This window comes from Pteropus medius, unplaced genomic scaffold (genome assembly GCF_902729225.1).
Source record: "Pteropus medius unplaced genomic scaffold, Ma_sr-lr_union100, whole genome shotgun sequence".
Classification (NCBI taxonomy): Eukaryota; Metazoa; Chordata; class Mammalia; order Chiroptera; family Pteropodidae; genus Pteropus; species Pteropus medius.
Genome location: NW_024349800.1, coordinates 37,655,652 through 37,669,158, shown reverse-complemented (window position 1 = coordinate 37,669,158; position 13,507 = coordinate 37,655,652). Strand labels below are relative to the sequence as shown.

The following is a 13,507-nucleotide window of genomic DNA, read 5'->3' as shown; positions in this document are numbered from 1 at the left end:
TTAGTGAACCCATGTCACATTATTTTATGATCATTTGATCAAAGTTCACCTTTCTCACTAGAATGGGAGTTTTCCCTGGGAAAAGATATTTTATGAATCTCCATCTTCTACACCTAGTACAAGGCCTGGGCTAGTTGGTTTTTAGTAGATATTGTTAAGTGTTGTGGAAAGCCTGAGCGTAAGGACAATCTTTAAGTGGCCCATAGCACCTGTTCCTCAGTGTATTGTATCAGCTAGCTATTGCTGAGTAACAATCAACTACAACATATGTAGCATACAACAGTGAGCACTTATTCTGTTTGTGCGTCTGTGGGCAATCTGGGAGTTAATTGACATAGGCTACAAGCAGCTGAATGATTATGCTGCATTCTTGGTCCACATGACTCTAATCCTTGGTCCACTTGGCTTATTTGTTCTCATGGCGTTGATAGAGTTATGAGAGCAGACCTGACCACTGAAACACATTTTAAGCCTCTGCTAATGTCCTGTTGGCCAAACTTGGCAACTACAGGCTTTCATCACTCACCTAGCTAGTGACCCAGAGAAGTGACCCTATTCCCCAACACCCAAATCATTTCTTCTAATAGACCAAGGTTGGACCAATTGTTGTGCCCAGGAGAATGGAGCACTTTGGCTAAGCTGGCTCATCAGCCCACATGTATCAGGGAAGATAATAACCTCACCATTATCATATAGAGAGAAGGGAGGAGCCATTCCCAAGAGGAAGGGATATAGAGCAGATGAAAAAGTAGCAATGACCATTACATGCTTACAAACACCTACAAAAGGAATAATCTTGACTAGAAATATGAATATTTGGCAGAAGAATCTGATTAATGGAACATTTCACAATACAATTTAAATTAAAGCAGGATACCATATGTTTGAGACTATCAGTGCTGAAAGAAACAACATGATTTCTGCAATAGAATTTAATGCAGCTTGATTTTAGGCCCAGATCTGCCCTTAATTATTTGTATGATCATGAGCAATCTTGTTGGACCTCAGTTTTCTCATTTGTAAATGAGAGAGTGGAACTAAATTTCTTTAAAACCTCTTTTTCTTTTTTTTTTTTTATGTCTGATTTTATTTATTTGTTACTCTTACAAAATATCATTTTTGACTGGACTCAGACTTAGAGGTAGAAGCTCTCAGAAGGAAAGTTGAGTCTCTTAGCAATCTGTTCCTGGCATTTCTCTTTGGCCTTCTTCATTCTCTTGGCCAAAAGTTTAGCATATTCTGCAGCCTCTTCCTTATTTTTCTTAGTATGCTGTTTTTTCAGAGCAATACACCAGCGTTTATGTTGCAGGACACGTCAAGTAACAAGATGCTGAATCTTGGGTGCTTTGGTCCTAGGTTTCTTACCTTCTTTGTTTAGGGGCTTTCTCACAACATATTGGCAGACATCATCTTCTTTAGAGAGACTGAAAAGTTTGCGGATTCTGCTAGCTCTTTTGGGCCCTAGGCGACGAGGCACAGTAGTATCGGTGAAATCGGGAATATCTTTCTCCCCTTTTTTCACAATGACCAACTTGAGAACAGTCAGATTGGCATCCACAATGCAACCCCAAACAGATTTGCGCTTTCTTTCTCCAGTCCTCCTTGGTCTATAACAGGAATGCCCCTTACTCAGTAGTGGGCAGACACCCTGCTTCATGGGGAAACCTCGTTTGTTGTTTCCACCACTGATTCGAACCACATAATTGTTCCATTCTTCACCCAGAGCATCAGCAGCAACTTCTGTGGCTGTATGCTTCTTATAAAAGGTACAAAGTTTTCATTCATCATCCACTTCAATGAACTTCTGGCAGCCAGTGGCTGGGAAAGAGATGTTCAGCTTCATCCTAAAGCCTCCAAGGCACCATGAAAAAGAGCTAAAACCTCTTTCATCTCTGATTATTTTAGTGTATATACTGCTGATGCGATGATATTATTTTCCAGGGTTAGAAATCAATTCATTTTCTATTTCTATGTTCTAATCCTATTTTTTTTTTCCTAACAAAGGATTTGGTTGATTTATTTTTAACATTTAAAAACAGATTACATATTGGATAAACATGCAAAAATGTGTACACAAGGGAGATCATCACAATACTCTTTACAATATCAAAAAACTGATATAATATAAAAAAAATCTAAAACACAGGGTATAAACAGCATGTTTAGTATGATCCCTTTAGAATTATTCATAGTTATTTATTTCTATATGTGTAGATAGATATTTAACTGTGTGTTTTTCCCAAATGGTAGAATTTTGAGTGAGTTTTTACTTTTCTGTATTTAAACTTCTTTTACAGTGAACATGATTGTTTTCAAATTGTTTTTCATCTTCTAAGATGCATAGTTTTAATTCCAACACCTTTGAAATTGGGATATGTCTTTTAGGTGATGGCACACTGGTCAATTGATAGTCTATTCTATATAACATCAGAAGGAAGAAAAAAATGGTGAATCTTATGATTGATGATGTCTTGGATTTGATGAAATATAGTCATGGGAAGAGAGGACTGTTTTTTTCATTTTGAGGAAAAATACTGAAAACCATTGACTACCAGAAAAACGATTCCATGTGAGTGACCAAAATTGTTCCCAGAACAATAATGCCATATAATAGAAGAACTCTTACTTGGGTTGGTTAGCTGAGAAAGTTGGTTAAAGAGGTGAATCATAAAAATGATACATATTCTAAAGTGAAGCTATAATCTGAGTGCCGACTCCTCGATTTTTGTAATTAATTCTCTAGATTTTACAGTTGACATCCCACACCTAAATTGGTAGTAAATTTTTAAGCAACTTACCTATATCAATCAAACTTACCTTTATTTGTCCAAAACATTCAACTTAGTTTTTATAGACACAACATAAAAATAAAATGAAGTAATGATTACTACTGCTAATAATGATTTCATTAGTTTTTATGATATTTAATTAATAACAAGAATAATTGGTATAAAAAACTTGTGAAGAAGCACAATTTACTTGGCAAGCACACAGCAGGGACAGGCAAAAATAGTGCCTGGGCCACAACCTTTCGGTTCACATGGCCTAGTCTGAATATTTAATAGATGGAATGGAGAATGTCTGTTAATCCAGAAAGTTAGTTAAGAGAGCCACTACTATATTTTGTGCTCTTTTAGGCCTCTGATTCTGTTGTAGAAAATGGCAAACAGACACCAAGAGACCATGTCTCAGAAATGGTTGTGTGGTGTGTATAGACCTTGCGCTGAGGATTGTGGTTAGGATCCCTTCGTAAGCGAGGAGCTGAGAGACTTGGTTTTCACTGCATTGCCTGGCTTCCTGCAGCAGGTCTGAGCAGGCTCCTTAGAGCCCTTTTTTTTTTTTACGTCATTATATTATAAGACTTTTTCATTGTTGAGGTTAAACTGATATTTCAAGTGATTATAGATTGTATATTGCTATAGTTACAGATTACATAGATTTTTGCAAGCTCTGTGGAGCATACTTTAACCTTAAGGGTCTATGTATAATGCTCACTCAACTCCTGTTGTTTAAACCATGTTGACATATGAGTCGGTGACTGCAGAGTTTCTCTTTCATATCTCTGATTTATTAAGATTAATGATTGGTTTAATTAGAGTTCTTAAAAATATTTAGGATTGTGCTTTAGGTTAAAAAGGTGAACATGAGTGTTTTCTTGAATTTAAAAGTATGAACCTTATCAGTCTAAAAACAAAGTATTTCCCCAATGCTTATTTTAAAAGAAATGAACTTTTAATTGTGGAGTGAAGAAAAAAAAATGTTTAAAAGGCTGTAAGTGCAAAAGCCTTGTTTTTTTAGTTTCACAGAGCTCTAAAATTTATTAGACTATTAATTGATAATTTTCCAGAAAGTAAATGTAATAATTTTAAAGGTTAAATACTTTAACCACCTTTTCTAAAATAATGCTGCATATTTTTATATGGCTCATTTTATTATTTAAATTAGGACCAGAAAACTGTGATTTGTTTTCTATTTTAAAAACAGTTTTGAAACTACATCCCTATCAATAAGTACCTTACATGAAAAAGAATTAAGTGCTCCGACCAAAATAGAGAATGGCTGAAAGGATAAGAAAACAAGACCCCTACATATGAAAAGGGAGGGGATGGAAAAAGAAATTGCTTTGATGGACTTAGAAGGTATTTCAGTCAGACAGAGAAAGATAAACACTATATGATTTCACTTATATGCGGAACCTAAGGAATAAAAAGAACAAACTAATCAAAAACAGACTCACAAATATAGGACAATTAGTTGTTGGACAGAGGGGAGGGTTTTTGGGGGCTGGGAGAATGGGGTGAACTACAAATGAGTAGCTGATGAATGGTCACGGGGATGGGGAGCACGGCATAGGGAATGCAGTTAGCATTAATATGGCTCGGTGGAGGGCTAGGGGAGGGAGGGAACAATAGGGAGGATCATTTTATGAACTGTATAGATGTCTAACCAATGTACTTTATACTTGAAACTAAAAAAAAAGTTTTGAGTCCATATAAAATGATGCTTTTATATGAACTTTACTAAAATTAATTTTTTTAATTTAAAAAACTTTTTAGCTTTATCAAAATGTAATTTACAAAATTGTAATATCTTTAAAATGTACAACATGATGATTTGATATATGTGTGCTTGTGGAAGACATCCCCTCTCCAATCAATTTAACACATCCATCACCGTGTGTGTATGTATATGTGTGTGTGCGCGCGTGCACGTGTGTGTGTAGGGGGGTGTGTGTGTGTGTATGGTGAGAACCTTTTTTGTTTTTCTTTTTATTTTTCCTGGAGCTTTCAAACAACCTCATAATTTTCACTTTTGTCTACCTGGTTTTCATTTACTATTGCCTTGTTTCTTCTAAATTCCTGGAAGAAAAGAGTCGCTATAGCTCTCCCACCCCTAGGTTTTTGTTTCGTTTTGTTTTGTTTTTTGCCACTTTAGAAAGCTGATCTCTCCAGGTATTCTTTTGACCTCATGATTCTAGCTCAGATCCAAAACTTTGTTTTATAACCTTTCTTTGAACTTAGTCCTGGTTTATTTTCTAAAACCTCTTGCCTTTTCTTTTATCTTCCTATAATGACTTTTCCTTAAGTTATTTATTACTGAAATGGTGAGTGGAATAAGGAAGACGTCTTAGTGTTTCAAACTCATTTTAGGCGTTATTGCAGAATTACAGACAGTGTTCTGGCACAGTGGAAAGAGAGCATTAACATCAGACGTATGTGGATTCCAATCCTACGTCTTACCACTTACTGTGTACTCTTCACTGATTTCCTGTGTCATGTGTTTAGCTCTTTATGGAATGTACTTCTGTTTCACCTTTCTTTTTCTTCCTCTTCTTTCTCTTCTTCCTCCTTCCTTTCCTCCTCTTCCCCTTCCTTCTCCCCCTCCTCCCCTCCTCCTCTTTATTCTTCTTTTTGTGGAAAGAGGTGGAAGTGGGACACTTCTGTATTTGAGTCTAAAGAGGTCCCTCTTGCCAGCCATGGGCTTGGCTTCTATGCACACTCTGAGGATTGAAAGAGCAGGAACAAGCTTATGTACAATGAAAGTGGTTGGGCTTAGAAGAAACTTCTTGATGTCTCTACAGTTGGTTGTCTCATTTCTATCTCAGGAGATTATTCCTAAAGTTGAGGCAGTTCTTGCTAGTCTGGTTCAGAAGAAAACAGCCACCATGCCCTCTCCAGTGTTTTATTTTATTGCTTTCTGGAATACACAGGTCATAGAGGAATACAGTTCTGCAAAAGATTCAAACAATACACACATTAACAAATAAAGTTAATGGTAAAGGTCCCCTTGTTTCCCAAGATACCTTCTTCATTCCCATTTCCTTCCAGAGGGACACCACTGTTAACAGTTTGATGAGTATTCTTTCAGAATTTTGTCCACACATTTACACGTCTATGTACATATACAAAAATAGATATAAAATTTTGAAGCATAAATGTCACCTTTATTCTTAACTTTGTTTTATGTCCCTACCCTTGCATTCCCTTTTTCTTTCTCATCCATCTTTAATGAATGACATCTTGTTTTGTGCATCTTTCTAAGCCACTTTAAATCCTTGGGCAACATATAAGGATAAGGTAGCATAAGTAAGCCTCCAGTAAGTTGAAGGAATTTGGGCAACTTTTTACTTTCTAAGCCTGTTTCTTTCTCATTTATTAAGTGGGAGAAGAACAAATTTTGGAGGGTTTTGAGGAATTAATTATTGTAACATTTTTAGCTCAGAATCTGCCATATCATATACTCAAAATAAATAGTAGCTATTACTGTCATTGTTATAACTTCCTGGTTACATTGCATTTTCACTGGGATTTTTCTGTTTTAGCTTGGATAGTGGGCGTTACCTTCGTGGGAGATTTGCATATCCTCTCAGCTCACAAAGCTGCAAATATTGATGACCTTCAACTGAATCTTTAAAAAGAAACGTCAGAAGTAATTTGACTTGGCCTCTATTGTAATTACCTTTACTGAATATAGATTACATAAAGATATGTTTCTTTTTAATTTATTCTAAACATATTGCCTGTTACTGTCATTGAGTATCGTCTTGTTGCCATGTTGCAGATCATGGGATTTACTAAATATAAAGCCCTTTCCAATATTATACATGTGGTGGTGACTTAAATAATTTTTTACCTTAGTGGTTTATGGTGCCATTACTTTGACATCAGAGTAATTTAATTATTATAAAAAGGCATTTGTTTTTTGGACGTTATTTGGACAAGATCCAGGATAATTTATAATATCTACATTTTTAAAAATTTAATTTTTTTTTTTTCTTAAGAGTAAGCTCTGTTGAGCAGTTTGTTTTATTCCTGATGGCCATGGTTGACAGATAATAATAAGACCCTGTTTTTGGTAAAGGCTTTTGAAACAGTACGTTCTTAAAAAAAAAAAAGAGAGAGAGAGAGAAAGAAAGAAACTTTCAACCAAATCAAGGAGAGGTAATCTTTTCTGATCCTCCATTAAAAAAAAAGAAAATCCTTCTAAGCCTTCTACATAATATATAAATTTTAAACAGATTTTTTCCCCCTCAAGATATATTTATTATGATGTATTTTCTTGGTTGATTCTGATCTCAGGTTGCCCTTTTCCATATAAGAATTATGGGATCATTGGAGCCAGGGTTCCTTTTCAGATAAGAGAAACAATTCTAGCTATTTTAAGCAGAAAAGGGTTTAATATAGTGAACTAAGTGCTTACAGAATCTTTGAGGGACTGTTAGTGCATTCGATTAGCTAACCCAGAATCACATCTACAACTCTGGCTGCTAGGGATTCTGGGAAGTGTAGTTTCTGATTTTCAGCTTTACAATATGGAAAAGTATCTTAGAAGGAAGTTGGAATGGATGTTTGAAGCCAGTCTCCCATATTGTCCACAAGCAGAGGTGTAAGAATTCAGGCTCTGTAGTCAGATTGCCTGCATTTGAACTCTGGGCTTGCATCTTATTAGCTCTCTGACTTTGAGCAAATTAACATCCCTTTACCTCAGTTTCCTCTCTCACAAAATGTGAATCTATCCCATAGGGTTATTTGAGAGTTAATGAAGAGTGTAGTAAGATTTGTATTAATTCTTACTTTTGGTGTAATTTCCTGGTGAGCATTCTGGACCTGGAGTTTTCTTTGTGGTAAGATTTTTATTTATGCATTTTAGTTTTAAAATAGTTTAGGACTATTTAGACTTTCTATTTCTTCTTAAATTGTACCAATTTTTGTAGTTGTATTTTTCTAGGACTTGTTCCATTTAATCTAAAATTTTCAAAGTTAGCATTCATACTATCCCTTTGCTATTTTTTAATGCCTGTAGAATCTATAGTGATTTCTATATGTCACATTGATATTTATACCTTCTTTTTTCCTTGTTAGTCTCATCAAGGATTTATCAGTTTTATTAATCTCTTCAAATAATCAACTTTTAATATTATTAATCCTCCCTGCTATGTTTGTTTTCTACTTTATTAACTTCTCTTTGGGAACTTAATTGGCTTCTTTTTTCTAATTTTTGCAATGGCTGCTTAGCTTATTGAATTTTAGCCTTTCCACAAATTTCCCTCTAAGCATAGATTTAGCTGCATTTTGTGTTTGAAATGTATTTTTATTATCATTCAGTTCAAAATACTTTCTAATTTTCATTGTATTTTCCGTTTTTGGTTCATAGATTATTTAGAAGTATATTGCTTAATTTCTAAATATATTTGGAGTTTTAGATTTGTTATTTTTTATTTATTTATGACAATTAGGGTGTGTATATCTTCAAAAAAACTTTCTATTATGGAAAATGTCAAACATATACAAAATTGGAGAGAATAATTTAACAATCACTCAGGTATCCATAAACGTCAACAATTTTTAACTCCTGATCAGCTTTGTTTCATCTCTGTTCTCTCATTACATCCCCAACTGTGATTATTTTGAAATGAATCATATCATCTGGCATCATATCATTTTTTTATGTAACTATTTCAGTATATATCTGTACAAGATGATATTTAAAAACATAATTATAAAACCATATCATACCCAGAATAATTCCTTCATGTCATGAAATACTTGGTCAGTTAAAAAATTTTCCCCTTTATCTCATAATTTTTCTTTACAGTTTGATTATTTTGAAACAGGATTTAAATAAGGTGCAAACATTGTTATTGGTTGATATGTTTCTTATGTCTTTTTAATCTAAATGTTCCCTCTCATTTGTCTTTTTTAACTCTAGCCACTTATCAAAAATTTGGATTTTTTTTTTGGTCTTGTAGAGCTTCCCATAATTTGAATTTTGCTACTTGCATTTGATGATAGTATTTAATGTGTTCTCTATCCCTGTATTTCTAGTTACTATAAGATATAGAGGCTTGGGCAGATTCAGATTTGATGTTTTTTATTATATTTGGTTGATCAAGATGACGGTGTTGTGTACTTTTATCAGTAATCACAGTGTGATGTCTGGTTATTTCTTGTCTTGGTGATGGCTACCTCGGTTCATGAATGCATGAGGGGGTTGAAAATGGTGATATTCTAATTCTGTTATTTCTTCATTACTTAGGATCTACTATAAAGAGAAACTTCCCCTCATATTCTATTTGTATACTCTCAGTTCATATAGGAGAGACAGATAAATATTCTTTGTTCTGTACTGCCTTCAAGTAATGTTTTAAAATATTTTGTTCATTTTTTAGTTGTCTTCACTAAGAGATTACTCTGAATTATCTAACCAGCCATTATTGGAAATGAAAGTCCCTGTACTGCTTAAACTTTGAACACCTATGCTTATGTAACATGACCATAATATTTGGTTTTATTTCAAAGGTTCTGAAGCAAAAACACCTGGATAATTGTCTACGACATGTATCTGTAAGAAGATTTGAATCATTTAATCTGTTTTCAGTAACAGAAGCCAAAAAAAAGGAAACTGAAGAGGAAGTTGGTGCATGGGTCCAATACACAAGTGTCTTCTACCCAGAATACAGTATTTCCTTAAGGTAAACATCATTTTAATTAAGATTTTTTAAAAGTATTTTTTTCCTTATAGAATAAAAACAGTAAGGACCTCATTCTGTTGAGTTTTCAGGCAGTCTTTAACAGAACTTAGATTTTGCAACTTTGTGTTAGGAAATCCTGCTGCTTTAACGTGGTCTTGCTGTATTCTCAGTAGTAAAGAAAAAAATTCTTAGGGATGTGGTGGTATTTGAGGATAAAGTGTGTTGCAAATCAAAGGGTTCATTTAACCATTCTCTGATAGCATTTGATTGTGACATAAAGCCAAGTTCTTTTTGAGGCAAGGAAGGCTGGAAATGAAAACAATTTTTCTAAACTACTGTTGAAGTAGTAGTTATCTAAAAAAATCAAGCTTTAGTATTTATCCTATTCATGTTTTGTCACTTTCAGAATAGAATCTTAAGAATAGGAGGAGAAAATTCAGCTGAAAACACTGATATTGTGAGAAGCACACAGACTATTCTGGTTCTAAAGATTGTTAGAAAAGAGACAAGAGAGTTGCAAACTGAGGTAACAAGATACCATTTTTACTGAATTAATTTTCTCTCACAGTTATAGTCTAGCATGTTGCAATATTACTGTAGGTGTTTGATATTATAAAATCTGCCTTTTTTTTGACAAGATTTCACATTTTGAAAGGGAGGGAGGAGCACATTTACAGTAACTATAAGAAGAGCAAAAACATTTTAAGTGGAAATGTGACTGAATAAGGTTTAGGTGAGGTTAGGAATAATTTAAAGAAAAAGTTTTCACAAAGGATGTCTATTTATAGTATATATTTCTTGAACAATGTTAGTTTAAAATATCTAAGCTTTAAAAGATACCTTAATAGCTAAAAATTTGAGATTTGGATTAAAATTGACTAGGGAGGGCAGGGAACAATTAGGATCTGGTTTCATAATACTGCTTTATTGAAAACACCAAATGGAAGATAAAAACTTCAGGATTTGTGAGCTTGCCTGTACATTCATTATGAGATTCTAATTAGAATACCTCAACTACCTCGCATTCTGATGGAGTTAATTCGTCAAGTGGTTAGGAAGGAAAGAAAAATGCATTAATGCTTAGTATGAGCCAGGTACAGAGCTAGGTGCTTTGAAGTATTCTAATTCATATAATCCTTACAATAACTCTGGGAAGTAGGAATGAAGAGGGTTAAACAATTGGAAGATAGATAGTATCTATAAGGAAATTCAAGAGAAGGAAAAACAGAGTGTTCCAGTAGATGTCTTCAGGTATAAAGTTTTAAAATGTATCTTCTATATCCACTAGGGACAAGAGGCAATAAATATAAACTGTACCAAGAATAATCTCTTGACATCTTCAAGGCCCTGGCAAGCATTAGCCAGAGAGAATGTGAAATCTGCTGTTCTTGAGAACTTTCAAAATAAGGCATGATTCCCTACCTGGTAGATGGAAATGACCCAGGTGTAGCAGGAAGCCAGGCTAGGGTGTAAACTGAGACTCCTTTCTAACAGGTTCTTTGTAGTATATCCATTTTTGAAAGAGTAAATACAGGTATATGTATAAATATGACATTGAATCTTAATTCATGGAGAGAAAACACATGACCGCACTAAAATTTTGCCTGAATAGCTTAAACATACAAAATTCTAGAGTTGAAGATGATCTTAGAATAATTTTTAAAGAATCATAACATTAATAAAGGCTGACTGAGTGCCTACTACATGGCAAGCACTATTGTGGGTGCTTTCCATTCATTAGCTTATTTAATCCATACAACACTTTATGAGGTAAATACTGTGATTATCCTTATTTTACAAATGAAGAAAGTGAAGCCCAGAGAGGTTAAATAATTTGATTTAGGTCACCCAGCCAATAATTGATTGTGCCGATATTCAAACCCCTATGGTCTGTTTCCACAGCCTGTGCTTTTAAACACTTTTATTTTGAAATAATTACAGACTCTCAGGAAGTTACAAAAATAGTACAAGGAGTTCCATGTACCCTTCATCCAGCTATCTCCATTGGAACATCTTATATAATGAGTAGTCACAGCCTGCACTTTTAACTTCTGCACATCCTGCCTCTTGGGAGGCAATCATGTATCCATTTATTCATTTTACAGATGAGGGGATTGAGGCCTAGAAAAACTAATTTCCTCATTGATTATTCTGAACCTTCCATTTCTTACTCCATAATCCTGTTACCATATAGGAAATTGCTGAAATTACTGAAATTGCTTAGGTAGGGGAGGATTTCTGCCAAGAATAGTTTATTTCATTCCATTGCCAATTTTGTTCACGTTGGTTTTTTACAGTTACTGCTTTACCTTGTTTTCTGTTATCTGCCCCATACGGATCTCCATTTTTGTTCCTTTTCTGAACATATTTCTATGATATTTCTTTAGCTACCTTTATCTCTTGCCTTCAGTATTATTTTTGAATTGTGAACATTCTAAAGTTTTAAAAAATAATTTGCACTAGCCAAAAGTAATGGTTTAGAAAGTAGTTTTGAAATAGAGTACCATCATCTTCCTCTATATTTTTTAAGTTTGTTAAATCAACACTATGGAATGATTGAAACAAGTGAATAGTTTTAAATAAATTCAAATCAATATAAATATTTAATGGCACCTTCTATGTAGACAAACAAAAAAAATATAAGATATACTATCTTCAAGGAGCTTAAATACATGAAAATTTAAAATATAAAAAATAAATAAGAAGGAAAGTTAACCATCCATTCTAAGAACTCTCACCAGTCAGTGCAAAACTAATTTCCAAATGAGTGGAAGACTTGACACATATAAGTTTAGAGGTAGGAGGGATTTTTGGAAAGCCTTGAGGAGCAGGAGTTTAAACTGGATCTGGCAGTGTTTGAAAGTTCTGAGAGAAAGGGAGAAATCATTCCCGATAAGAGCAAAGACACTAGAAAATATACAGGGGTGAGAAAGTGCAAGGCAGAACCATCGGAGGCTACTGAAAATACCATCACAATCTCTGTGAGGAAGAAGGGTGATCAAAACACATTATAAGATGGGTCTGCTTCTAAGATGGGTTCTAATAATAGGGCTAAACATTTAGGATGTTTGTTTCCTCATAGATCATGAGCATAAACCCATTTCACCTTCTCAGTTCTTATCACTTAAGATCACCCGCTACAATTCAACAGAGAGGATACATATATGGTGATTAATGCTTCTCAATACTTATCAGTCTTGTCCTTCTTAAAATTTCCCTACATATTAATTTATGTCCCTTTAAAGGTTTTTCAGACTTGACATGATTACCGTAGGAGGGCAGAAAACTAGATATTTGTGAATTCAAAGTACATAGTTATAGCTTGCTTATATTATTAAACATATGTAAACTTATATTATTAAACATATGGCCCAAATTAAGACTTTGATCATTATTTTCTGTCATCTTTACATGAAGATACTTAAAATGAAGGAACAAAGAATTTCCATTGGTAACTTTTCATGAGAAGCAAAAGTCTGGTTATATACAAGTTAGGTTATGATATCTCTTACATTTGTTGTCTTTTCTGTATATCTGAGGATGGTCAACTTTTTGTTCCAAAGTGAGTATTGAGAGTTACGAAATCAAAATTCAGGGCATGACTCCTACTTTATTCATTAGCAAAGTCTTCTTGTCTTTCTGGTGCTTTATTTCTTAGAATTTAACAGAAGAGGCTCCTGCTATTAGATAGATGCATATATAGATAACTAATATATACTAGGAGATGTTTATACTAAAAATCTTCCATTAAAAATTTCTTCTCTCAGTCTTATAAGCTGGAATTTGTTATTACGTAGAGTTTGCTGTATAGACAGTGGAAATTGTTCCCCACCCCCACATTTCAACTTATTTTCAGTGCAGTAGGAATTTGCATGTTCTAGAAGCTTTAAAATACATTACATTTGGAACCATGGAAGTGCCTGAATTATTCCTTTATAGATGTATACATGTCTTAGATATAGAAAAGCTGAGAGGCTTGAACTGTCCTCCTTTATTTGAATAAGACTACAGTTGCTATGGTAATTGTTGAATTAG

General features: G+C 34.0%; 1 protein-coding gene and 1 pseudogene across 1 annotated transcript in view; one reads left to right on the top strand and one right to left on the bottom strand.

The window, feature by feature from the left end:
• CAMKMT (calmodulin-lysine N-methyltransferase) overlaps positions 1-13,507 on the top strand; it is a 339,386-nt gene that overhangs the window by 1,666 nt on the left and 324,213 nt on the right. The window contains exon 2 of the mRNA XM_039887277.1: positions 9,300-9,472. Coding sequence (XP_039743211.1) covers positions 9,300-9,472 — 173 coding nt within the window. The remainder of the gene's footprint in view (positions 1-9,299; positions 9,473-13,507) is intronic.
• On the bottom strand, positions 1,114-1,843 carry LOC120621700 (40S ribosomal protein S6-like; annotated as a pseudogene).